Genomic DNA, 26,638 nt, shown 5'->3' with positions numbered 1-26,638 from the left:
ACCGAAGTCTCACATTAACCCTACTGCTGTTCAGTGGTTTCAGTTGTGTCTGACTCTTCATGACCCCATTTGGGGTTTTCTTGGCAAAAACACTGGAGTGGTTTGCCATTTTCTTCTCCAGATCATTTTACAGATGAAGAAACTGAGGCAAGCAGGGTTAAGTGACTTGCCCAGTGGCACACAGCTAGCAAATATCTGAGGCCAGATTTGAACTCGGGAAGATGAATCTTCCTGACTTCAGCACTTTATCCACTGCATCACCTGGCTGCTCACATCAACCCAATGATATTATTATTATCACCTGTTTACAGATGACGAAACTGAGGCTCAGAGATGAGAATTGACTTTTCCAGGGTCACACAGCTAGTAAGTGTCTGAGCCAAGATGGGAATGCAGGTCTTCTTCATTCCAGGTCTGGCCCTCTGTCCACTATAGCACATTGCCTCCTGGCTGTGGCTGTCCAGTGTGCAGGCATCCCTATGTCTGTGTGTGTAGCACACCAAAGATGGACAGCAAGGCCACTATGGACCTTCTATGACTGAAGACAAACTCTTCATTCTTTGAAGCCTTGATGCGATGTTGGGGCCATTCTTAAAAAATAATGCTTTGTTTGCCCTTGGGAAGTATGGCATGAATGATATGATTAGCACAGTGCCTGGCACATAATAGATGCTTAATAAATGCTTATCGACTGAATCCTTGAATTGTCACAGCTTTCCCAGGGAGCATCCACACCAATGGGTTCTTTCCATGAAGCTGGGGGCACAGGTCAATGATGATTAAAGCTATAATTTTATCAATTGCACATGATGCCCAAATGGCACTATCAATGCTTATTACAATTGATATCAGCAATCACAACCACTATAAAATTTTACGGTGACACTAGTGACCACTTTGAGTCCTTCAGGTCACATATCTGAGCTTTGACTCTTTCTTCAGCTGTGTATTCATCCCCTGCTTGGGCTAAAGAGACGAATGTATGAATGTCAGCTTTGGATTCCACTACGCAACTTTATAAGTACAAAATAGGGGAGCTATGGTTGGATGGGAGTTTATCTAAAAAAGATCTGGGTATATGAGTGGACCACAAGTGCAACACAAGTTAATAGTGATATGGCTGACAAAAAAGCTTATGTGATTGTGAGTTTTATTAAGAGAGGTAGAGTGTACAGGGCTAGGGAAGTGATACACAGTATTCTACCCTTATCAGAACATATCTGGAGTATTGCATTCAATTCTTGGTGACACATTTCAAGAAGGACACTGATAGACTCGAGAGGGTCCACAGGAGGGAAACTGGAAGAGTGGAGAATCTCAAGATCAGGCCTGGAGAGACTCAGACACACTCGCTGTCTTAAAGCATTTGAAAGGCTTTCACATAGAAGAGGGATTAGGCTTGTACTACCTGACCTTGAAGGGCAGAACTGGGAGTGTTGGAAAAAGTTTTAAAGAGACAAATTTAGGCTTGATATTAGAGAAAACCTACTAACATTTTGAGGTGTCCCAAAGCACAATAAACTGCCTTGGAGGAGTAGTGAGCTTCCTGTCATTGAAAGTCTTCAATCAGAGACCAGATGTCCACTTGTTGGGGATGGCGGAGAGGGCATTTCTATTCAAGGTAGATATTGGGGTAGATGACTCCCTAGGTTTCTTTCTGTGATTCTGGGATCATATTTTTTCAGATGTGGAAATCAGGGGCCAGAGAACTTGAAAGTATCTTCTACTTTGTGGGGTTTTTTTAAGGGAGCAGACTAATCCAGTGTGACTTTAGAGGGGAAGAAGGAAGGACTAGGACCAGAGAAAAGTTGGAAGAAGATGATATCTTATACAAGGAAGAATTCTAAAAACTGGAGCTGTCCAGCATGAGGTTTCTTTCGGAGTTCTTGGTCCCTGGCGCTGTTCAGGAGGAGGATGAATGACCCGATAAATTCGGGCAGGACATCAAACTAGATTCTTCCTGAGTTCCTTTTCAATCCTGAGATTCTACGATTCTACTGCGTCGTGGGATGAAATCATGTTTCATAATGATTGGTTGAAAGAACTAGGAATGTTTATCTTGGAGAAGAGAAGAGAAGGTGGTTTGGGTTGGAATACAACAGCTGTGTTAAAGTATTTAAAGGGATGCCATTGGGAAAGAAAGATCAGACTTGGTCTGTTTTGTCCCAAAGGGCAGAATCAGGAGCAATTGGGGAGCATGCTGAGGTAGGCCTCATCTTGGTGTCAGGAAAAGCTTTCTAACAGAGTTGTCCAAAAGAGAAGTGGGCTGCCCCAGTGGCAAGGGTTGAGGTAGTGGTAGTGAGCTTCCCCAAATGGAGACCTTCACATAAAGGCTGGTTGACCACTTGCCAGGGATGTTTTAGATGGAGTTTTTGTTTGGATTGGGTGGGTTGGATGTTGGTTGGTTGAACTAGGTGGTCTCTGAGTTCCTTTTAATTCTGAGATACTGTGATTCTGTGAAATGCATATACCTCCACTCAACACATTGTAAATTTCTCATTGAATTAAGAAATGCCTTAGTGGAGAAACAGGTGGAAGATAGTCAGAGGCTAAAAGACTTGTGAACACCTCTCCTTTCTGGAATGACCGGCTCCCTCAGGGCATTGTGACATATCTTGGCTTAGAATTCTTAGGGAGAATCTCAGTCTGCATGGGAGGCTGCAGTGATGGTGATAATAGCAATGTAATGGAAAGATCTTTTCATATAGATTCAGAAGCTCTGTATTTGAATTCTGGCTCTGCCACTTCCTATCTGTGTGACTTTGGATAGGTCCCTTCGCTTCCTTGGGCCTCTGTTTCTTCCCCTATTAAAGTGAAGAGGGAAGGGTTTGAAAAATGAACATACAAAGCCAAGAGGCTGGACTTGACATTTTAATTCCCTTCCAACTCTTACTGAAATTGTTTCCCAACCCCACTCTCTGCCTTCTGTGTAGCTCTAATACTAGGAAGTCCAAGGTCTGGTGCTGTCTTTGGAGCACAGTGTGAGTCATGGAAGGAAGAAGAATTTGTCCCCGGGTTCCCAAAGTCACAAGAGGGAGAGGTACTTCTTAGAGCTGATTACCAACTCTACCAGCAGAAGATAGTCTTCTGAAAACCCAGCTTGTCCCTGAAGCTTCCACTTCCTGAATGACTCTATAAGAGCTGGGAGGCACCTGCTGGTGACTAGAGACCCCAGGAAAGATATGAATGGGAGAGCTCAGGCTGGAGATACGCAGCCCTCATAAAACATGAACAATGAACAACTTGGCAACAAGCCAGTCAGGACTCTTCTGCAATAGTTTGGTTGTTGTTTTAACTGATTTCCCCCTTACTGGCTAATCTCGGAAGTCAACAACAAAGGCAATTGATGACATTCCATTGCCCAACACTCCTCCAGAATTACTCCTGAATTTGGACAGATTTATGGGGAGTTCCAGGGGTGTGTGTATTTATGTCATGCTATAAAACACTGGGGTCACTGCACTTTGGGGGCAGAGTCTGGAAGAGATGGCCCTCAGCAATACAAGGGTCACTGCAGTGAGTGGGGACATTTTGTCTACTCCATGCCAAGTCAACAAACATTTACCATGTGTGAGACCCCAGGTTCAACCCTGGGGAAGCAAAGATGAACAACAATGGACTGGGATTGTAGGATCGTAAATTTCAAGCTTGAAGGGTTGTTAGGGGTCAGCCAGTGCCCCAAGGGGCAGTTTGGTTCCCGTACAGATTGGGGATGCTAAGTATTGAAGAATCACCATCCACTGAAGAGGTAGTTCAGAAGTCTTGCTTGAACCCTTGCAATGGGGCTGCTCATCAGCCCTTTTACATTTCACTTTGACTGAGTTCATCCTGATAAATGCCAAGTGGCTTCTGCTTTCTGGTGGATTTTCCCTCTGTGGGTGACTCTTTAGCCCTATTGGTCAGTCTAATGCTGCTGCCTCTGCCCCTGTTACAACTGTTTGGGTAAACCATACCCCACAGCTTGTGGACCTCGGAAGGGGGAAGATGCCAGTTACCTTTTCAGACCTCACAAAGCCTTGGGCCAGAGAAAAGGAGGCACAAACAGGAGGTGGCCCCATCCCAGGCACTGGCTTGTCTGGCAGGCCATGGGCTCACGGGGCAGCCTAGTGGAGGGAAGAGTATTGCCCCCTTCCCAATGGCTCTCTGGAATGTAAAGAGTCATCCTTATGCCCCAAGGCCAGAAAGAAGGAGAAACCCAAGAAGCAGGGATGGCATGTTTGTGTCCACAGATAGAGCAAGCAATTGAATGAATCAACATGGTCAATATAAGGAGGGCCTCCCTGCCTTGCATCCCCGAGAAGGCATTTAGAGTGATTGTAGATATTCGTCTGTGCACATTGTCTTTCCCTTGATAGAATGTAGGTTCCCTGAGAGCAGAGACTGTCCTGCTTTTGTCTTTGTATTGCCAGTGTCTAGCACAAGGCCTGGTATGTGGTTGGTACTTAATAAATTCTGCAATTGATTGATCCCATGAGCCATGACGTGTGCACAGCTATATATGGCAAGAAGTGTGGCCGCTAGATGGAGCCATAGGCATAGTGCATAAAGTGCCTGCCTGAGTCAGGAAAACTGGTCTTCCTGTGTTCCAATTTGGCCTCAGATACTTTGTATGACCCTGGGCAAGTCACTTAACTGTGTTTCCCTCAGTTTCCTCATCTGTAAAATGAGCTGGAGAAGGAAATGGCAAACCACTCCAGTATCTTTGTCAAGAAAACCCCAGGTGGGGTCATGAAGAGTTGGACATCCGAAAATGACTGAACAACAAAAGGCACAAAGGAGAAAGTCTGACAAAGTCCTTTGGGATAATTTGGGGAGAGAGAGAGAGAGAGAGAGAGAGATACACACAGATAGACAGACAGACAGAGATAGAGACAGAGACAGAGACAGAGAGAACTTTCAGCTGTGGAGGGAGTGGCAACTGAGCTGGGTCCTTGATGGAAAAAAAGGATTTCAACAGAAGGTGAATGAATAAATGAATGAATGAATGACTTTCTCAGGTGCTTACTAGGTGCCAAGCACATGAGTAGTGGGGATATAAATCATCAAAGGGAACTAATCCGTGTTTTCATAGACAACTCATAAAGCGAGCTCAGATGCAGAGTGGATGGAAAGACCAAGGAATCTCAAGGGTTACCTAGCCAGGCAGATGTTGAGGTTCAGGGCTTCTTAACAATGTAACATCCTTAAGTGGAAATTCTGATCTTAGCATGTGACTCCCCAGGATTCTGCTCCAGAGGCTTCCTGTTGCCTCCAGGATACACTTCAGATATCTCTCTTCAGCCCCAGCCTAGCTTCACAGTCTTGCCCTCCCTGCCCCCAATTCTTCCATCCACCCAGACTGGCCTCTCTCCACTCCATTGCAGGGGCCATCTTCCATGCCTGCAATGCACTCCCTCCTTATCTCTGCCTCATAGACTTCATCACTTGTTTTACTATATGGTTCCAGTGCCATCTTCTGCATGAGGCTTCTCCCAATTCCCCCAACTTCTGGTGCCCTCCTTCCCAAACCACCTTGTATTTACTCCCTTTGTATATATTTATATAGAATCCCTTTCTATCGATACCGTAAATCCTTAAATGTGTGCTTGTATCCCCCATTAGAATGAAATCTGGAGAGCAGGGGTTGTTTTATTCTGGATACTTGTATCCACATTGCTTGGCACATAGTAGGCTCTTAATAATATTTGTCAGTTGATCGGTAGGTCAGATGGTAGGGTAGCACATGGGTAGGTACTGGTGGGATTCCAGAAATAGAGATGGGGAAGACAGTAAGGTCTAGAGGATCCTAGGAAGCAGCAGCAGGTCAGACGACTAGTCAGTCAGCAAACATTTATTAAGCACCTACTATGTGCCAGGCACTGTACTAAGTGCTAGGGATACAAAAAAGAGCAAAAAACAATCCCTGTTCTCAAGGAGCTCGGGAGACAACATGTAAACCAATATCTAGGAACATACAAGATATACCGAATATATGAAGGCGAGAGTGTTGGTCTCCATCTCATCAGAAGAAATAGAGGCAGTGACTCACATCTTATCCAAGCCTTGTGAGCAGTGAAGTAGAAGATGAGGAGGGAGGGCTCTCAATGCCCAGAGGATGGCACTCACCAGTGCATGGACCTGGCATTGGATCAGTGAGGGCCCTGCCAGATCCCAGCTGAGGCTGGGTTCTCCTGGAGCATCCTGCCTTCTTCCTCCCTGACCATCACTCAGAATCCTGGAGGGCTGGGATGCCAGAGGTGGAAAGGCCTTTAGCGATCATCTTTTTCTCTCCCCTCAGTTGACAGATGTGAAAACTGAGTCCTAGAGAGAGAAGAGACTTGGCCAAGGCCACACAGCTGACTGACTGTAGCAGGATAAGAACTCACTAACTTCCACAAGGAAGAGGCAGCTGGTGGGACAGTGGATAGATCATTGGACCAAGACCTAAATTTCAACTTGAGTTAAAATCTGGCCTTAGACACTTATTAGCAGCATGATCCTGGGCATATCACTGTTTACTGTTTGCCTCAGTTTCCTCAACTGTAAAACAGGGATCATAATAGCACCTACCTCTCAGGGTTGTTGTAAAGATCAAATATTCATGAATACTGTGTATTATTAAAGAGGTTGTATTTGTAAAAAATGTTTAGCACAGTGCCTGGAACATAGTAGGTACTTAAAAAGGCCTATTCCATTTCATTACACAAGTACCTTCCTCTCTGTGGGCTTTACTTTCCTTATCTGGAAACAAGGGAGTTTGATTTTAACTGGATTGGGCATTGATCCAGAGAATGTAGAGAGGAGGATGATGAGCATGAGGGAGGCCTGGCATCTAAGCTATAATAAAGATATTTAATTTGGAGAAAAGAGGACTTGGGGGGAATGGGACATAAGAGCAACTTTCAAGCATTTGAAGGCTTACTTCATAGAAGGAATAAATCTCTGTTTGGCCCCAGAGGGCAGAGCCAGGACCATTGAAAGGATGTTGCAAAGAAATGGATTTCACCTTGTTATCAGGGAACACTTCGGATCAATGACAGCTGTCCCATAGTGGAATGGGTTGGCTTAGAAAGTTGTGAGTTCCCTGTCACTGGAGGTCTTCAAGCACATGCTTCTCATGGTGTAGATTCTAGTATCAGCCAAAAATTTTGACTAGATGACCTAAAGAAGCTTCTAGCTCTGGCAGGTGATAACTTTGGGAAGGCACATCTAATTATGACACCTTAGTTAAGAAGCAGGTGGTTGCATTGTTGATATGGGGGGATAGAGAGGAAATGATCTGAAATCTTTGGGGGCTCTATAATCGATCATTCCAGTCCCACAGATGCTCTTGAGTGATTCCTGGGAACAGCTGGGCTTCAGGAATGAGAGCCATCTTCTCAATAAGCATTTATGAAGGACCTACTACGTGCCAAACACTGTGCTAGGTGCTAAGGACAAAAAGACAAAATGAAACAGTTCCTGCCCTCAGGATGCTTACCTTCTGCTGGGGTATACAACTTGTATACTACAACTTGTTCCTAAGAATAAGGACAAGAATATGGTTTGGATCAATGATTTCATTGGCCTAGAGAACTCCTGGAGGACGAAACTCTTTAGTAATGTAAGTCAGTGCCTCCTCTGCAACTTATAATAGAAGAGACTTGACTAGAACTCCGAGAAGTTAAGAGATTTACCCAGGGTCACACAGAGAAGATGTCAGAGGCAGGACTCAAACCCAGGTCTTCCTTACTGCTATACAATACTGTCTCATACACAAAATAGAGACAAAATAAACATGAGGTGTTTACTTGGGGTGTCAGGGGAGATACTATGGGCTGTCAGGGGAGACACTATCGGCCACCAAGAGAGTCCTCAGGTGGGAGGATATGTCCAAGCTTTCTCAACTTGTGCAGTGTGAGCGAAGTGAGGATGGGAGAAAAGGTGTGAAGGGGGAGTCAACAAAGGTTGACAACAGACTGGAGATCTTCAGAAGGAAGATCTCAGGGGAAGTCTGAGGATGTGAGCATGGGTGCCTGGGAAAATGGTTGCTCCATCAACCAAAAAGGGAAAACTTGATGGTGGGGTGATGCTAAAGTACCATGAATTCTATCATGTACCCATTGACTGTAATGGCCCTTTCTCTTTTTCAGGCTGACATCTTCTCAGGAGCCATATTCATTAAGTTGGCCTTGGGACTTGACCTGTACGTGGCCATAGTTATTCTTCTGCTCATCACAGCCCTTTATACCATCACAGGTGAGATATGGGGAAGAGGAGGAACAGTCTTGGAGTGTGCTGTGTATGGCCAGCTCTATGCTAGGCACTTTGGAGAAACACAGAGGAATGGGAGTGGGAGAGCACTTTTTGCTCTCAAAGAGCAAGGGCTGGTTGGAGAGAAATTTACATCCAAAAAATTATTAGGTATTGATATAAGACAAGGCCTCAGCTGAATGTCCTCAAGATATGCAGGGGCCATGTGTACTACGGGCAAGTAGGGAGAAGGTAACTGTGGCCCGGGCAGCTGGAATGAGATATCGAGCCTGGATGGGACCAGCTGTGGCCCTGGAAATGGGAGGGATTGTCCAAGTTCACCCAGTGTGAGAAGCAGAATTAGAACCGGGTTCTTCTGACTCCAACACCATACCCAAATGCCAGGTAGCAATTAGCAGATCTGAGCCAACATTTATATAGCACTTCAAAGTTTCCAGAGCATGTTACAATCATTAGCTTATTTATCTTCACAACAACCCTGGGATGATTAATTATTAATTACTGTTAATAATAATCATATTCATCGCATTAACAACTGAGATACGGAGCTGCTGAAATGTTTGCCACATGCCTGACATGTGGAATCTCATTGAGCCTCACAGGAACTTCACATGGGAGATGCTACAGATGTGGAAACTGAGGCTCAGAGAAATGACCTGGTTTGCTCAAGCTCACACAGCTAGCTAGCAAGGATCTGATGTGAGAGTTTAAATTGCAAGCTCAGTGCTCTCCATGGTTCCAGTTCTGACACTGTCACTTTCTTCATTTGTAACCTGGGGCTGGGCACCTCTGAATCCCACAACTACCATCTGTGGGACAGTCAACAAGCAAGGGCCTACTAGAACTGGCAGCAGGGATCCAAAGAAAGTCAACAGCTTGCTCTCGACTTGCCCTTAAGGAGCTCACAATCTAAGGAGAGGGACGACATGCAAATAAAGCTGGGCATACAAGCTTTACCTAGTATAAATGGGAGGTAATCTCAGAGGGGAAGGCATGAGCAGCTAGGGGGACTAGAAAAAGCCTCCTGCCAAAGGTGGAATTTGAGGTGAGTCTTGAGGAAAGCCAGGAGATATAGGGGAGGAGGGAGGGCATTTCAGGGAGGGGACACAGCCAGTGCAAAGGTACAAAGATGAGAGGTTGGAATATTGTGTTTGAGGAACACCATGTAAACCAATGTAGCTGGATCACTAAGAGTTTAGAGGGGAGTAAGATGCAAGAAGACTGGAAAGGTAGGAAGGGGCCAGGTGGTGAAGAGCTTTCAGTGTCAAACAGAGGATTTTATATTTGATCTTGGAGGCAACAGTACATCTGGATTTATTGAATACGAGGAAAATCACTTTAGTGGCTAAATGGTAGATGGGCTAGAGTGGGGAGAGACTTGAGGCAGGCAGACCCCTCCCAGCAGGTCACTGGGCTGGGTGTGAGGAGATGAGGGTCTGCACCGGGTGGGGGCCATGTCAGAAGAGAAGGGGATAAACGTGAGAGATACTGTGAATATAGAAATGACAAGATTTGACAACAGATTGGATATGGGGGAAGAATGAGGGTGAGGAGAGAGGATGATACTGAGGTTGTGAGCCTTGGTGACTAGGAGATTGGAAATGCCATGGACAGTAATGGGGGAGCTTGGATTTGGAGGAAAGAGAATGAGTTCAGTTTGGGATGTGTTGAGTTTGAGATGACTGTGGGACATACAGTTTGAGATGTGTAATAATGGGCTCAGGAGAGAGACTGGAGCTGGATTTGTGGATCCAGGAAGCATTTTCATAGAGATGATCATCAAACTCATGGGGACTGATGACCAAGGGAGATTATCTAGAAGGAGAAGAGGATCGCCCAGAGCAGAGCCTTGGGGGCCCCCACTGTTGGTGGGAATGACCTGGATGAAGATCCAGCCAAGATTGAGAAGGAGCATCTCCCAGGTCGAAGGGACCTCAGTGGCCACGAGTCCAATCCAGACTTAGATTTGATCCCTTCTATGACATCCAAACTTTGCTTAAAGAATTTCTGTTGGGCAGGGGAAGGGAAGGGAGATTCCCTAAATTCTAAGGCAACCTGTTCAGCATTTAGTCAAACCCTGAGTTTTCGCATCTGGAAAATGAGAAGATGGAGTGGAAAGGATGCTGGATTTGGAGTCAGAGGAACTGAGTCCAAATCCTGACTTTGACTCTCATTAGTTGTATGACTCTTGGCAAGTCCCTCAACCTTTCTGGGCCTCAGTTTCCTCATTTGTCAGATGTGGGGTTGGGCCAGATGGTCCTTAAAGTCCCTCTTGGTACAAGATCTATGATCCTGTATGAGCCCTTTGACCCTATCAAGCTACAGTGGTCCATGATTTTCAGACTAATCATGTCATTCTGCTGACACATCAGCTCCCTCTTGTGGCCAAATAGTTAATGCAGGCTTTCCTCCAAAGTGTGTTTGGTGGGGTGTCTGTAGGCAAACATGGTGGGGGGGGGGAGGGGAGAACTGAGAAAGGGTCCTCTAGAATAGATCCAATTTTCTTGTTCTCTCCTCCCAGTGGTCTTGGAGCCATTTCTGGGGGAAGAGTCGGATTCTATGCCTACACAAGCAGAAGCTGAGGGATATAGCTTATAATTTAGTAGGAGAGTGAAGTGATCAAAGTTTTTGAGGTCATCTAGTCCAACTCCCAAATTTTACAGATGAGGAAACTGAGGTAGAAGGGAAGGGACTCACCCAGGGTCATACAGGTAATTTTAGAGGTGGGATGAGGAACTGAGGTATTGAGAGGATAAGTGAATTACCCAAGGTCACCCACCAGGTAGCACATGGCATAATTAGAATTTGAACCCAGGTCCTCTGACTCCAGTCAGGGCTGTCTCCATTGTGCCACATTGCTTCCAACTTTTCTCATCACTGTTTGGTCCGGTGCGTTGGTTCTTAGCTCTGTTTGGAGTTTTATGGAAAGCAACTTGTCTCTACTGCTTCCAGCTCTTTCACCATCTTGGCTTTGCCTCCATTCATGTTGCTTCCAATAACAATAATATATTTTGGGGGAGGGGTCAGGATCTGTGAGTAAATTGGTTTGAGGGCCTCCAAGTATGGATGGAAACTTCCTTCACCAAAGCAGATGCAGGTCAGACTGTGTGTACCTCACACCTTTAAAGAGTTGCCTTGGGTACTGAGAGGTTTAGTGATTTGCCTAGAGTCACACAGCTACTAATAACAATGATAGCCAACATTTATACTGCACTTGCTATGTGCCTGATATTGTGTTAGGTGCTTTGCAATTACTATCTCATTTGATCCTCACCACAACCCTTGGAGAGAGGTGCTATTATTATCCAGATTTTACATTTGGGGAAACTGAGGGAAATAGCGGTTAAGTGATTTGTCCAGGATCAGACAGCTAGTAAGTGTCTGAGGCGGATTTAAACTCAGGTCCTCCTGACTCCATACTGGGTGCTCTGCCCATTGCACCACCTGGCTGCCCAGTATGAGTCACAGGTAAGACTTACAGACCCTGCAGCTGCCTCTCTGTCTAATGTGCCACCGTAAGTATGACTCAAATTTTTATGGCCCTGTAAGACTTGCCAAGTGTTTTCTATTATCTCATTTGTGAAATGGATTTAACAATAGCACCCACCCTCCAGGGTTGTGGTGAGGATCAAATGAGGTAACATTTGTAAAGTGCTTAGTACAGTGCCTGGCACATAGTAGGTCATCATCATCATCATCATCATCATCATCATTGTTGTCATCATCATCATCACCATCATCACCATTACCGTTATCACTATCCCCACCACCACCATCACTACCATCATCATTATCAACATCACCACCATCATCACCACTACCATCACCACTGTCATCATTATCACCATCACCATCATCACCATCATCACCATTACCACCACCATCACCACCGTCATCATTATCAACATCACCATCACCATTACCACCACCATCACCATGATCACCATCATCATCATCATTACCATCATCACCATCATCACCATTACCGTCATCAATGTCCCCACCATCACCATCACCATGATCACCATGATCACCATCACCATCACCATCACCATCATCATCATCACCATCATCACCATCACCATCACCATCATCACCATCACCATCGTCATCATCACCATTATCACCATCATCATCATCATCATCATCACCATGATCACCATCATCATCACCACCACCAACATCATCATGATCATCATTACCTGACCCTACTTTCTTGTTCCTTTCTGTTGTCTCCAAACTTGGCCTAAATAGCCCAGAGGACACTGATTTGATCCTCACAATAATCCTGGGAAATAGATGTTATTATTCTCCCCATTTTATGGATGAAGAGACTGAGGTGAAAAAGATAAAGTGACCTGTCCAGGATCACAAGCTGGTATTGATCCAATTTGAATCCAGGTTTCCTGACTCCAAGCCCAGGGATCTAGAAAAAAGTCCTCTGATGAGGTCTAATTTTGTTTCCTTCTGCTTACCAGGGGGCCTGGCAGCTGTGATCTATACGGACACCTTACAGACTGCCATTATGCTGGTGGGATCCTTGATCCTGGCCGGGTTTGGTAAGTGAGGCTGGAGAAGGTGGTGGGGGGAGGGAAATCCTGAAAACACTGACACCTATGAATTGGGATTTGGATGTGGGGACAGACTGGAAGTGGAGCATGGCAGGATGCGATGTGGGACTAATGATCTTGTGGGTGTGATCCCTGGGCAGGCTACTTGTCCCACAGGAACACAAGGAGAGTGAGAAGGAGGAGGGGGCTGGCTCACTGTTCCTTTCTCAGAAGAAAAACCCAAAGAAACCCCAGAAGTACACATCCTTTTAATGCCAAGAAGGAAGATGAGCTCATATTTTATATACAAAACTGAGTGAATAATTAGTTATGTAGGAACAGAGGACAGTCTTTCTCATGATTGAAGTTGGGGTCATCAGGGTTTACTATAGGATTCATCCATAGAGCAGCCTAGATTTTCTTGCTGTAAAAATCTCAGTTGAAAAGGCTCTCCCAAGTTATCTTGTCCAACTGGGTCCTGACCAGGGTTCCCCCTCATAGAATAAGTGTTCATCCAGCCTTTATTGGAAGAATTCCAGTAAGTGGGAAACTTACCACCTCCTAAGATGGTTCATCCCACTCTTGGACAGTGTTCTAAATGCTAAGACATTTTTCTTTAAATCAAGCCTAAATCTACCTTCCTAAATTCTACCTGTTGGTTTTGGTTCTGTCCTGTGTCTCCAAGAAGAATAAGACAAATCATTCTTTCTCCATGATAGTGTCACTTGTCACATCCTGCCATGAGTTTTACCTTCAGCAGTGTAAATATCCCCATTTCCCACCACCTGGGCTCATACGGCATGGTTCCCCTACCCACTCTCGCATCCTAGTTGTCTGTCCCTGGGATGCTTTCCCGTGAATCCAAGGTCTTTCCTAAATGTGGACACCCAGAACTAAATACATATTCCTGCTGGGGACTGACCAGGGCACAGTTCCCTCACCTGTCTTTCTTGCTGTAGCTTATATTACCTCGCTAATGGGTAATGTGCCTTCCCCATCATGTGCTTAAACATTTGAATTTGATTTGATTTGATTTGATATTCACCCTTAGGCAATTTCTTTGGTGTGAATGTTTCTCTCTGTGTGTGTTCATGTGCACACACTTCCAGAGGCAGGGAAAGGGTGGAGGAGTCAGTGTGAGTTTGATTCTGGAGTCCAGCAGGATAGGGAAACTCCTTCTCCTAAGACAGATTGCAGCGCTATCTATGACCCAGTCAGGAAGACCTAGGGAATTCACCAGAAGTGATGTCCCTTGACTTGCCCAAGGCCATACAGTTAGTAAGGGTTTGAGGTAGGTTTTGAACTCAGGTTTTCCTCACTGTCCTTTCTGATATGCTGAGGAGGAGTACTTAAAAAAATAATAAACAATTTCATATTTATACAGGGCTTTGCAGTGAACAAACTGGATTTTATCAGATGTTTAATGAAACGTTTACTGAATGAATGATTTGATTTGGTTCTCACAGGAGGCCTAAGTGGTGGGCAGGGAGGGGCCCCTCTTACAGATGAGCCTTGCCTCAGGTCACCCAGGGGTTTGTGGTAGAGAGAGAGGCCTCTTGACCTCCATCTAGTCTGATCTCTCTCCTCTCCTCACCAGAGACCTACTCATCTTTGAATGTCAGAGCTGGAAGGGGACCTAAAAGAGAATCTAGTCCAATTCCCCCTCATTATACAGATGGGAAAACTGAGGCTCAGTGAGGGCAGAGGACTTGCCCATCCAGGACTGGAGCTCAGGTTTCCCATCAGTTAGCCTAGTAGTTGTGTTTCTGCCCAGGTTCCCTTTCCCCTTGGGTATTCCTTGGATATTAATGGATTGCCATGGGTGGGGGCTGACTGCTCACCAGTGTTTGTGATGGTTTTTTTAAAGCCTTTAATGAAGTTGGGGGCTATAATGCCTTCATGGAGAAGTACATGAAAGCCATTCCAAGCAAAATCTCTGAGGGGAACTTCACTGCCCCTTCCGAGTGCTACACACCGAGGGCAGATTCCTTTCATCTGTTTCGTGATCCTATAACCAGTGACCTCCCCTGGCCGGGTCTTATCTTTGGCCTTGCCATCCTTGCCCTGTGGTATTGGTGCACTGATCAGGTAAGTGACTCCAGTGAGTGATTGTGTGTGTGAGTGTGTGCATACCTGTGCCCGTGTGTGTGAATGTGTGAGAGTATGAGTGTGTGTGCATGTGTGTGTGTGTGTGCTTCCTTGCTGCCCACCCAATGGGGCTGTTGGGGATCTCTAAGCATGCTCAGCACTGGGCCCTTTCCCAAGAGTCCTGCAATGGCCCTGATATGCATGAGGTAAAGATTCTGTCCTGCTTTCTTTCCATGGTGGACAATAGTGAGACCACAGGATTCAGGTCTGGAAGGAGTGTCGAGGCTATCAAATCTTACAGATGAGGAAGTTGAGGCTGATCAGGGTTATCTGATTTGCCCAGGGTCAAACAACAAGTGGCTGAGGCAGGATTTGAACCCAGGTCTTCCTGACTTTAAGTCCAGGACATTGACCCTTGGAGTCAGTCCTCTCAGACTCGGAGGCTGGCTCTCCAGCATGCCACGTTGGCCCTCGCCATTGCTCTCATTCTGCCAAAGCGTGGATTCTGTTGGTCTTTTCTTTTAACCAAAAGGAAAATAGTTAGAATTTTTACAGTTTCAGCTGCAATGTTATTTCAATTTTTTATTAATTTTTGTGAGAAGGTCAAGTTTATAATGGGAAAACCAAATCATTAAAAGAACAGAGACTCAGCTAAGGGGCAGCATGATATAATCTAGTAGTCCTCAAACTTCTTGGTCTTTGGACCCTATCATAGTTTAGATAATTTCTCAAGCCCCTCTAAGAGCTTTTTCTTACATGAGTAATATCTATCAATATTTACCACATTAGGAACTAAAACATCTTAATTTCATTATAAAAATAGTTTTGGCTCCAAGGACTTCATGAAAAGGGTCTCTAGGATGTCCAGGGGTCCCTGGAGCACACTTGGAGAACCACTGATTTAATAAATAGGGTCCTGGGTTTGGAGTGAGGAAGATCAGAGATCAATCTTTCTTCAGACACTTACTACCTGGGTGATCCTGGGCAAGTCCCTGGGCCCCTGGAAAATGAGAGGGTTCTGAGGCTTCTTCCAGCTCTGAAGCTAAGAGTCTAAGGTCTCATAGGACCAAGAGCTGTGGTGATGGTGATGATCTGAGCAGCCATTCACCAACCAATCAATAAGCATTTACTTACCTGAGGCAGGTGCTGGATACAGAAATGGAGCCAGTCTCTGCCCTCAGGGAGCTTACTCTAAGATAGATTCTATGTGTCTATACATAATACATAAATAACTTACATGGTCAGTTAATCAGCAAGCATTTGTGAAGTGGTGCCTACCTGGAATCCTTGCCCTCAGTTTCTTTCTCCCCACTCTAGCCCACCCTCCACTCAACTATGAAATCAGCGCTCCTAAACTACAGGTCTGAGGAGGTCAATAACCTTCAGTATCTCCCTATGACCTCCAGGATGAAACATGAGGCCCTCTGTTTGGCATTTAGGGCCTTTCATAACTTGTCCCCTGCCCCAGTCTGTCTAGTCTTCATATGCCTTACACTCCTCTTGCCCACATACTCTTCAATTTTTGGACATCAATCTTGAACAAGCCCCTCCATCTCCTGACTCCAGGCATTTTTCCTGGCTGTGCCCCCTGCCTGGAATGCTCTTCCTCCTTATCTCCCCCTCCTGCCTTTCCTGGCTTCTTTCAACTCCCTGCTAAAATCCCACCTTTTACAAGAAGCCTTTCTGGCTCTCCCTTAAGGGCAGCACCTTCCCTTTGGGGCTTATTTCCCATTTTCCTATTCTTATCTTGCTTATCCACGGTTATTTGCATGTTGTTTCCATAACTCCTTGAGACGATACTGGGTTTCTTTAAACATTTCTTTGTATCACGTAGTAGGTGCTTAATACTCATTGCCTAGACTTGACCACTATGGACACGTAACAGAGAGAACCTCAGATGATGAATAGAGAGCCAGCCTCCACATCAGGAAGACAGGGGCTCGAGTGCCAACACTTCCGTGGACTGGGCACCTTTCAGGGCTCCAGGCAAGGGGCAGAGCTGTGTTGGCAGAAGGAGGTTCCCTAGGCCAGCTCCTACTTTGTGCCAGGCACTGTGTTAGGAACCAGGGCTACGAAGACCGAAAAACTGAAATGTGCCCTATCCACAAGAAGCTTAACGGGAGAGACAACAGCTACAGATGCAGGAATTCATAAGATAGGTAGCAGCGTTTGCTGGAAGAAGAACCTATTCCTACATAAAGGAATTCTTTGTGCTGAGCTCAATCATTTTTTTCTCTGCTGCTGAGAGGCTGTCAGCCTACCTCCATCTCAATGGAGGTCCTCAAGGGCTCCAGCTGTGGATGTGGCAGGTATGGTGAGGCTGGGGGTTCCTGGCCTATGTTCCTCATTCTGTGGCTTTTCTTGGCAGGTCATCGTGCAGAGGTGCCTCTCAGCCAAGAACATGTCCCATGTGAAGGCTGGCTGCATACTGTGTGGTTATCTGAAGCTACTGCCCATGTTTCTTATGGTGATGCCTGGCATGATCAGTCGGATACTCTACACAGGTAGCCAGCTCCTGCAGCCCCAGGACCACCTGCATGGAATCCTGACCCCAGCAGCCTCTTAGATCCCCAGTGAGGCTGGCCTGGCCCCAGATATGGGCATTATTTGCTTGTCAAGAGCCTAGACTGTTCCTGTCTCCTCTTGCCAACCCATTCTTTGCCACCTTCTGGAAACTTGACCTTCTTTTAGGGGGATGTGACACATAAGTCAGATGCAGAGAGGGGATTTGGTGGGTGTCCAGGGAGAAGGAAGCAAGTCAGAGCTCTCCGAGATGTTCCAGGAGGGAGTGATCACTTGAAAGTGGGAGGGAAGGGGTCAGAGGAGTCTGTCTGCTTGGAGGGGCTGGCATCTGTGGTGGGCCTGGAATCCAATGCAGTCCAGATTTAGTCAACAAACTAGTGGTTTTTGAAAATACTTATTGCTCTTTTGTTTTCATAGCAAACTAAATTTGCCATAAATTTACTTTTTAATTATATCCCTTCTCCATCCCCTAAGAGGACCTGTTTATTCATGTGACCACAAGGTCTTGAGGTATAAAGACAAAGATGAATCAGTCCCTGTCCTCAAGGGGAGACTGGGCAAGACCAACCAATCAACAGCATTTATTAATCACCTTCTGTGTGCCAGGCTCAGTGCTGGGTGCCGGGGTTACTAGGACACAAATGAATCAGCCCAGTTCCTCAAGCCAATAACACTCTACTAGGCACCACAGGATATACACAGACATACAACAACTTTGCACAGGATCAATACAAAACAGTTTTAGTGAGGAGAGAGTACTGTGCAGAGGAGGAAGGGCTCATGTAGGAAGTGGCACCTATATGGAAGCCAAGGATGTTGTGAAGTGGAGGTGATGGCATTCTAGGAGTGGGGAGCACACTGTGCAAAATCACAGAGGTGGGAAATGAGAATGTTGTGTAGAGGAAATGACTAGCCAGCCAATTTGGCAGGGACACAGAGAGTGAATGAAGGAGAATGATATGAGATAGGATTAGGAAGACAGGTGGGAGCCAGATTGTGGAGAATCCCGAAGGAAGAGAGAGGACTTCAAGAGACGGAAATGATGGGAGTGGGACAGATACTTCAGGGGATAGAGGATGGGGGAGGGGGATACCCCCATTAGATCACAATCTCCTTGAGGCCAGGGACTTTGTCATTTTTCATCCTTGCATCTCTAGTCTCTTGCATGTAGCAATGTTTGTTGAGTTGAATTTCTGGATTGCAACTCTCAGGAGAAATGAGACAATTGTCCCCACAGCAAAGAGGGGTAGGACACCTCCTCCCACTCTACCTTCAAGCCTTCCCTCCCTCTGCCCCTGCCCAGGAGCTGTAGTTGCCCTCATCTGGGGTGGGGCTGGAGCAACAGGATGTGGGCATAAGGTTGGCTGGATCTTTGAGGGAGATCCAGGGAGATTATGGGGGTCTGGGGATGCCAGGCAAAGGGATTGGTTGGATCTTGGTGTGGGGAACCAAAGCAGGTTTCTGAGTAGGGGAGTGATCTGAAGACAGTAGGCATTTGAGGAGGTCCCAGTGGGGCAGGAGTCCCAGGTTCAAGTCCTCATCCCTGCCACACTCCTTTTCTTTCCAGATAAGGTGGCCTGTGTCCTTCCCTCAGAGTGTGAAGCCCAGTGCGGCACCAAAGTAGGCTGTTCCAACATTGCCTTCCCAACCCTGGTAGTGGAACTCATGCCAAATGGTAAGGACCCGGCTCAGCCAGTAGGGCCATTTCTGGGAGGGCAGGTGGCAGGGGGATCTTGGGAAGGAAGGGGCTGTTGGAGGGACTAGGTCCATAGAGATTTTTGATGGTAGTGTTTGCATTTGGTCCAGGCCACCAGGGCCAAGAGGCCCATCATAAGTTTTCTAATCCAAGTCCCTAATTTTATGGCTGAGGAAACAAGGCCCAGAGTTTAAGTGGCTTGCCCAAAGTCACACATGAAGACTCAATGCTTCAGAGTTGGAAGGGGCCTCAGTGACCATCTGGTCCAATGCATACATACATGGAAGGCATGCCCAGTGACAAAATGTCATTTCTCCTCTGGTTAAATACCTCCAAGGAGGATGAGCTCACTATCTCTGCTGGCAGTCGTGCCACCTTAGGGCATCTCTCATGGGTCACATCTTTTTCCTGACATCAAGCGCCAATTGGCTTCTGTGCCACTTTCTGGCTCTGCCTTCTGGGGCCAAATGCAGTGGATGTAACCCCTCCATCACATGAAACCCTTCAAATGCTTATACACAACTTTCATAACTCCCCCAGACTCTTTTCTACTCCAGGCTAAACACTCCCAGTTCCACGGTCTCAAGACCCTTCCCCAGCCTAACTTATTCACATCCTTTAACTGTGTCATCCAGAGCTGAAAAGAATACTTCAGATGAGGTCTGACTAGGGGCTGTCAGCTCTCTGTTCCTGGAAACTTGGCCTCTCTGAGTGAAAACCAAGATCCCATTACTTTTTTCTCTTTTCTTTTCTGGTCTGTGCCTCACTCTGCTGATTCATATTGTGCTTGCAGTCCACTAAGACCCCAAGATCTTCTTCAGACATGTTGCTATTTAAGCATGACTCTCCCATCTTGTGCTTAAGGAAGGTTCCAGATGGGGAAAGGTCTTAATCAAGGTCATACAGGGAGTTATTGACTCCACACACTGGCCTGAAATATTCTGTCCTGGCTTGGGAGGGAAGAATGTGGAGTTTTCCATATAGACATAATTCATAACCTTGGGCAAAACATTATAAACCAACAACAACCAAAGGTAATTGTTAAACACCTCAGAGACTGGGGCTGCCTGTTGATTAAGCCCCATAATTAAGAAAAGGCTGAAGTGGCTATTTGGGTTGCAGCTGGGGCTGTGGTGACCTCCATGTAGGACAGTTGCTGCCCATTGGCCGAGGATGTGATTGATGGTATCTGAATGGACACCTGAATGGCTATAGGAATGTTTTAGTATGAGGCCGTGGAGTATAGTAGGAAGAACAGTGGTGCTGGAGTCAAGTCCTTACTTCTCTCTGTGACCGTGGGTGAGGTCCTTCCCATCTTTGGGCCTCAGTTTCCTTCTCTGTAAAATGTAGGGGTTGGACTTGACTTTGCAGTCCCTTCTGTGATCCAATGAGGCTGATGTTGTCAGTGGTGAGAGGGGGGAGGGCCATGGGGAGGGGAGAAAGCACACCCCTGGGAGGTGCTGTTGGCTTCCTCTGAAGTTTCTTACCCAGAGGAAAAGTGCCTGGACTGGGGTTGCAATTGCCTACAAGATCACATAGTGATGGAATGTTTAGCTAAGAATTGATCCCAGAGTGTCTGATTCTAGATCCTGGTCTCTTTCCACATATTGTGGGTTGACCTGAATTGATGGAAGACATTAAACTCTCCCCTTTCTCCCCTCCCCCCACCCTTCCATCAGACTGGAAGAACAGTAACTGATGATCCCTCCTGCTGACCGCACAAAGCTTTCTCACATGCCCCGGGTCCCCTACATTGCCTTAATCATCATAGGTGGCTAACCCACATTTATGGATGACTTGCATTCATAACCTGATTTTAACCTCATCACATTCTCCTAAGGAGGGTAAGGCAAGTTTTATCATCTCCATTTTACAGGTGAGGGAACTGAGGCCCTAAATGGCAAAATGACCATTTGGGTGGTACCAAAGTGAAAGGAGCTGCTTTGGGAGGCCATGCTAGGAAAGATTTCAAGTGAAGGTTGCCATTGGTGAGCATATGCTGTGGGGCAGTGGGAAAGCCAGAGCTGGGAGTAAAGAGGATTGGCTGTGTGGTATAGGGGTTAGAGCTCGATTCCCTGTGTGACCTTAGACGTGCCATTGCCCTCTCCAGGTCACTCACACAGTGGCAGAGCCCTTGCTTTCCTCCTGGTCTCTTGACCCCCAGTCTCAACATATTTCTTCCAAACTTGGCTGTGACCCTTTGGTTGAGGCATGATGCAAAGACACCCTTGTTGGGTGGTACTGTAAACATGACTGTTCATCAAAAAGCCTGTTGAGCAGCTACTGTGCTGGGGAAAGCCATAAGGGATACAGGGGACTTGCCTTCAGGGTGCTTACAGTCTAATTGGGGGGACAATTGTCACATAGGTAAGTTTTCCCCCATTAGACTGTAAGATCACTGAGGGAGATAATGTGCTGTATTCACTGATCAGTACCAAGAACAAAGTCATAGAATCCTAGAACATAGGCTGTGAAAGTTGGGAGGGTCCTTAGAACATGGAATGTCAAAGTTGAGAGTGCCCTTACAACAGCTAATGCTAGAGCTGGGAGGGGCCTTAGAACAGGGAATATCAGAGCTGGGAGGGAAATTAGATCATAGAATATCGATGCTGGGAGAGACATGAGATGATGGAATGTTTAGAAGGGACTTTAGAGATCAAATGGTCTGATAATACAAATGAAGAAACTGAGGCCCAGACAGAGGAAGTGTTTTCCTCAAAATCAGTCAATAACAATTTATTTACTTATCATTCAGTGAAGTAGTTGCCGAGGCAAGGCCAGAAGCCCGACATCTTGGGCACTTGTGATGGTGATGTGTTTGGAGAACAACGAAAGCTGGCTTCTGGCATCTAAAGGTTCAGCACATGCTCCAGCTCAGAGCAGAAATTGGTGTCATTGGACAGTTGTGGGAACAGCAATCAGCATGGAGGGTGGGGAGAAGAGAAGGGGGAGGGGAGAGGGAAGTGGTAAACTGGACACTTATTAACTGTATTTCCGGTCCCTGACAATGGCTCCTCCCAGACCCAACCTCAGGATCCTCCTTTGTGTTCTAGGTCTTCGTGGCCTGATGCTGTCTGTCATGTTGGCCTCCCTCATGAGCTCCCTCACCTCCATCTTCAATAGTGCCAGCACTCTGTTCACCATGGACGTCTACACCAAAATCCGGAAGAAGGCATCTGAGAAGGAGCTTATGATAGCTGGAAGGTGAGACTGTATACTCCTCTTGCCTGAATCATAAATCTAGGGGGTCAAATAATGTCAGAGCTAGGGGAACCCTTAGGACCCAAATTATCTGAGACAGGAAGGACCTTAGAACAGAATGTCAGAGCTGGGAGGTGCATTAGAACATGGAATATCGGAACTTGGAAGGCCTTTGGGACAGACGATGTCAGAGGTGGGGTGGGGGGAGGGGAGAACCTTAGGGCATCAAATGTCAGAATTTTTGGAAGTGAGAGGGACCTCAGAACATAGAGTGTTAGAGTTGGGAGATAGCTTAGAACATGAATTGTCAGAACTGGGAAGGACTTCAGAACAACAGTCAGGATCTGGAAGGGCTTTAGAATGTTGGAGCTAGAATGAACTTTAGAACATTGAATGTGTGAGCTGGAAGGGTACTGAGAACACAGAATGTCAAAACATGGAGGAGCTTCCATGCCTAAAATGGTAGAGTGAACTGGAAGAAACCTTATTCCCAAACTGAAGTTACTATCTTCCCCCCTCCCAAACCCTCCCTATTTCCAAACTTCCCCATTACTGTTGAGGGCACCATCATACTCTCTGTCCTCCCTGCCCCCAACCTAGGAGTCATCCTGGACTCCTTACTTTCCCTCTCCCCCCATAACCATGCTGCTGCCAAAGCCTGCTAATTTCACCTTTGGGACATCACTCAAATGAGCCCTCATCCCTCTTCTGACCCTGCCCCCATTTTGTGCAGCCCTCATTACCTCACACCTGGCTACTGGGACGTCTGTCTGCCCCAAGTCTCTCCCTACTCCAGTATATCCTTTACCTGCCCCAAAGTGATTTTCCCATCACAGAGGTCTGATCATGTCACCCCACCCCATCCCCTCATAACTCAATCAACTCCAGTGACTCCCTACAATCTCCAGAATCAAATACAAAATCCTCTGTTTGATATTCAGAGCCTTTCCTACCATGCCCCACTCCCTTTTCAGTCTTCGTATGCTTCCGCTCATCCTCCCCCATTCTTTGCTCCAGTGACACCAGTCTCCTGGCTGTTCCTTGAAGAAAGCCCTCCATCTCTCCCCTCCGGGCATTTTCATTGGCATCTCCATACCTGGAATGCTCTCTCTTCCTCCTCATCTGCTTTCCTTGTTTCCTTTGGGTGCCAGCTAAAATCTTATTATCTGCAGGAAACCTTTCTCAGCCCCTCCATTCTAGAGCCCTCCCTTTGTTGGTGATTTACTATTTATCCTTCTATAGTTTATTGCTACATAGCTATTTGTATGTAGTTGGATTTTTGAGCTCCTCAAGGGTAGGGGTTGTCTTTTGTCTTTCTTTTTATCCCCAGCATTTAGAACAGTTCCTGGCACATAGGTGCTTAATACATAAAGCAGAACATTGCAAGCCAGGGTTGAGAAGGACCTTAAAACTAGGTGTACCCAGATGGATCCACAATAGCTCCCTTCTCATACCCATGTCTCCCATCCTGTCTGAGGCTTGTGTGGAACATGAGTGTTTCTCTGTGGCTACTTTTGTCCCCTCCTTGAACACTGTCTTTATCTGGAAATTTTGAAGCTGTCCTTCTGAAGTTACTTTCGACCTCAGGATTTAGGCCAGGTCATTGTAACGACAATGTTACTTGCAGCTACTGTGGCTGTGTAAGGCCAATAACACCAGCACACAGTGGGGGACTGCTAGCACAGGTTCTGTGATCTGCTTTTCTAAGGAAAGCAACTTTAAGGGGTTTGCAATCTCACTTTAATTAAACACACATATATCATTCACTTAGTTTGGGGGAAAGCGTCAGCACCCTGAACTTCAGAGCAAATACAAACAGAAATTACAAACAGAGAAAATAAACAGAGCAAATAAAACAAATCAACAGGCAGGCTTCTAGTTGTCTGACCAAAGCTATACATACATAGTTACCAGAGAGAAAAGCACAAACATCTGGGTTTTCAAAGCCAGGGGGCTCTTTAACAGCTACTCAGAGTCTCCACACCAACAGTCTTCCAAGGAGTGAGCAGCAAACAAAATGCTAACCTCAGAGTATATATACCCCTTTTCAGGGCCTGAGAGCTTCACACCTCTTGAGGGCTTTACACCTGTCAGAGGTTTCATACCTCTCAAAAGTTTCACACCTCTCAGTGACCTAAATAGCAAAAGGGTGTGGGCCTTCCTACAAACAAAGACAAGACTCAATCAAAGGCACTTGATCGCCTTGGTGCTGAGAAGCCCTCCAAAAGAAAAAACAGTAAAAAGTCCCACTTTGCTTGTCGTTATAGTCATAGAAGCTAGAAAAAAAAGGAACCTAGAAATCAATCATTCATCAGTCACCCAACCCCATGTTGCAGATGAGAAGACTGAGACCCAGAGAGGGGCTTCCAGGTCACATGATAATTTAGTAGCAGAGTCAGGAGCCCAGGTTCATAGGGCTCACTGGGGCTAGTGCTAGAAGGAACCTTCAAGAGCATGAGGTCATAGAATAAAAATGTCCCATTTGGAAGGATCCTCTCATTTCCATATGAAGAAGCTGAAACTTGCCAGGACTTCACACGTAGTAGGTATCATGGTTAGGACTTCACACAAGTCTTCAGATTCCGTGTTTATTTCTATCACAACATGTCCAAATACCTCTTTTACATGTGAGCAAATGGAAACCCAGAGGGAAGAAATCACTTGTCCGACGTCAACCAGGTAGTAGAGATTCAAAGCTATGTCCTCTGCCTCTAAATCTGGGGCTCTCAGCCTCAGACAAGTCTTTGCTGTGTGACCCTGGGTGAGTCACTTAACTGTGTTTGCCTCAGTTTTATGATCTGTAAAATGGGGTTACTAATAGCATCTACCTTCCAGGCTTGTTGTGAGGCTCAAATGAAATCATAATTGTAAAGCACTTAGCACATTGCCTGGCACATGGAAATCACTACACACACACATGCATACACACACATACACGCATACACACACACATATACACATACATGCACACATATACACACATACATGCACACATACACACATACATACACACTACATACACACATATGTATATATTCACTATTATTAGTGTACTACGCTGCCAGTTTCATTGCCCCCAGCCCTGCACTTTCCCCACTTCCCCACAATGTACCTTTTATTACATTTAGTAGGGGTTGGAAGTGAACTGAGAATTTCTCCAGGCCAACCCAAGAATCCCTGTCCTGGTTTGACATCCCAAGCAAATGATCATCCAGCCTTTACTGGAAGACCTCCGTTGATGGGGAAATCCCTACATTCTGAGGCAGTCCATTCCTTTTGTTACTTTTAAAAAAAGTTGTATTGCTTTCTTCATTTCCATTTGTGCCCTCCACCCTTCCCTTCCTCAAAGAACTATCTCTAAAAATAAAAAAATAGAAGGAAAAAGATGCGTTTCAGCAAAGCCAAAAGCAAACATTAACCGAGACTGATGGTGTATACAATGTTCCACACTCATAATGTCCCACCTGCAAAGGAAGTGCAACTGCTCTCAGTTTCAGTTTTCTCATATGAATAGTGAGAGGAATACACTAGTGGGTGTCTAAGCATCCTTTCAAATGTAACATTTTTATTCTATAACCTCATTTCCCATCTGCATTTTCTCATCTCTTTTCCAGGACCAAACATGGTCACTATAATCACATAGATTTCAGCTTCAGATTTTCCCCCCACACCCCATTTCCATTATCGTATTCATTGTGTAAATTACTGTTCTCTCTCTACTGAGTTCACTCTGCATCAGTTTTATAAGTTTTCTATTTTTCTGTGTATTTTTCACATCCAGCATTTTTATGATACAATAATAGTCTATTCATTCATGTACTGAAATTTGTTCAGTCATTCCTCAATCAATGGGCATATCCTTTGTTTTTAGTTCTTTATTGACACAGAAAGTTCTGCTATGAATATATTGGTGTCCATGGGACATATCATTCTATCTTTGATCTCTTTGGAGTAAATGCTTAATTGTGGGACCTCTGCCACTGCCACCTTCTGGGCCTCAGTTTATCCATCAATAAAATGAGGGAGTCATACCAGATGATATCAAGAGAGGTAGAAAAGCAGGAGGCAAAGAGCTCCCTCTGTGAGGGTTAATTGTTAACTAGCTTAAGATTCTGTGCTTTGACTGTACAGGCAAGCAATGACTTAGCCTGGTTTCCTGCTAGAAAACGTGGTTATTGGGGAAAGTTAAGCACATTTTCATTTACTATTGGCATAGATGTCTTCCACAGAGACAGAAAATTCCATTCAAAACAAATGATTATCCTTGGGAATAGTCAGGAAAATAGGCTGCTAATTCACGGACTTGCTCATTATTCTTCTCTGCTGCCAATGTTAGGTACCTTTGTGC

At 45.7% G+C, this 26,638-nt stretch overlaps 1 protein-coding gene across 5 annotated transcripts in view; it reads left to right on the top strand.

Annotated features, from left to right (window-relative positions):
* The window catches only part of SLC5A1 (solute carrier family 5 member 1), a 75,659-nt gene that overhangs the window by 40,200 nt on the left and 8,821 nt on the right, over positions 1-26,638 (top strand). For all 5 annotated transcript variants that reach the window (XM_036738040.1, XM_036738030.1, XM_036738012.1 and 2 more), the window contains exons 6-11: positions 8,112-8,217; positions 12,711-12,791; positions 14,650-14,870; positions 17,239-17,374; positions 18,961-19,068; positions 22,143-22,293. In XM_036738040.1, the coding sequence (XP_036593935.1) occupies positions 8,112-8,217; positions 12,711-12,791; positions 14,650-14,870; positions 17,239-17,374; positions 18,961-19,068; positions 22,143-22,293 (803 nt within the window). The remainder of the gene's footprint in view (positions 1-8,111; positions 8,218-12,710; positions 12,792-14,649; positions 14,871-17,238; positions 17,375-18,960; positions 19,069-22,142; positions 22,294-26,638) is intronic.

Source organism: Trichosurus vulpecula, chromosome 1 (genome assembly GCF_011100635.1).
Source record: "Trichosurus vulpecula isolate mTriVul1 chromosome 1, mTriVul1.pri, whole genome shotgun sequence".
NCBI lineage: Eukaryota > Metazoa > Chordata > Mammalia > Diprotodontia > Phalangeridae > Trichosurus > Trichosurus vulpecula.
Note: the sequence above shows the minus strand (reverse complement) of the source record. Positions and strands in the feature narration are given on the sequence as shown.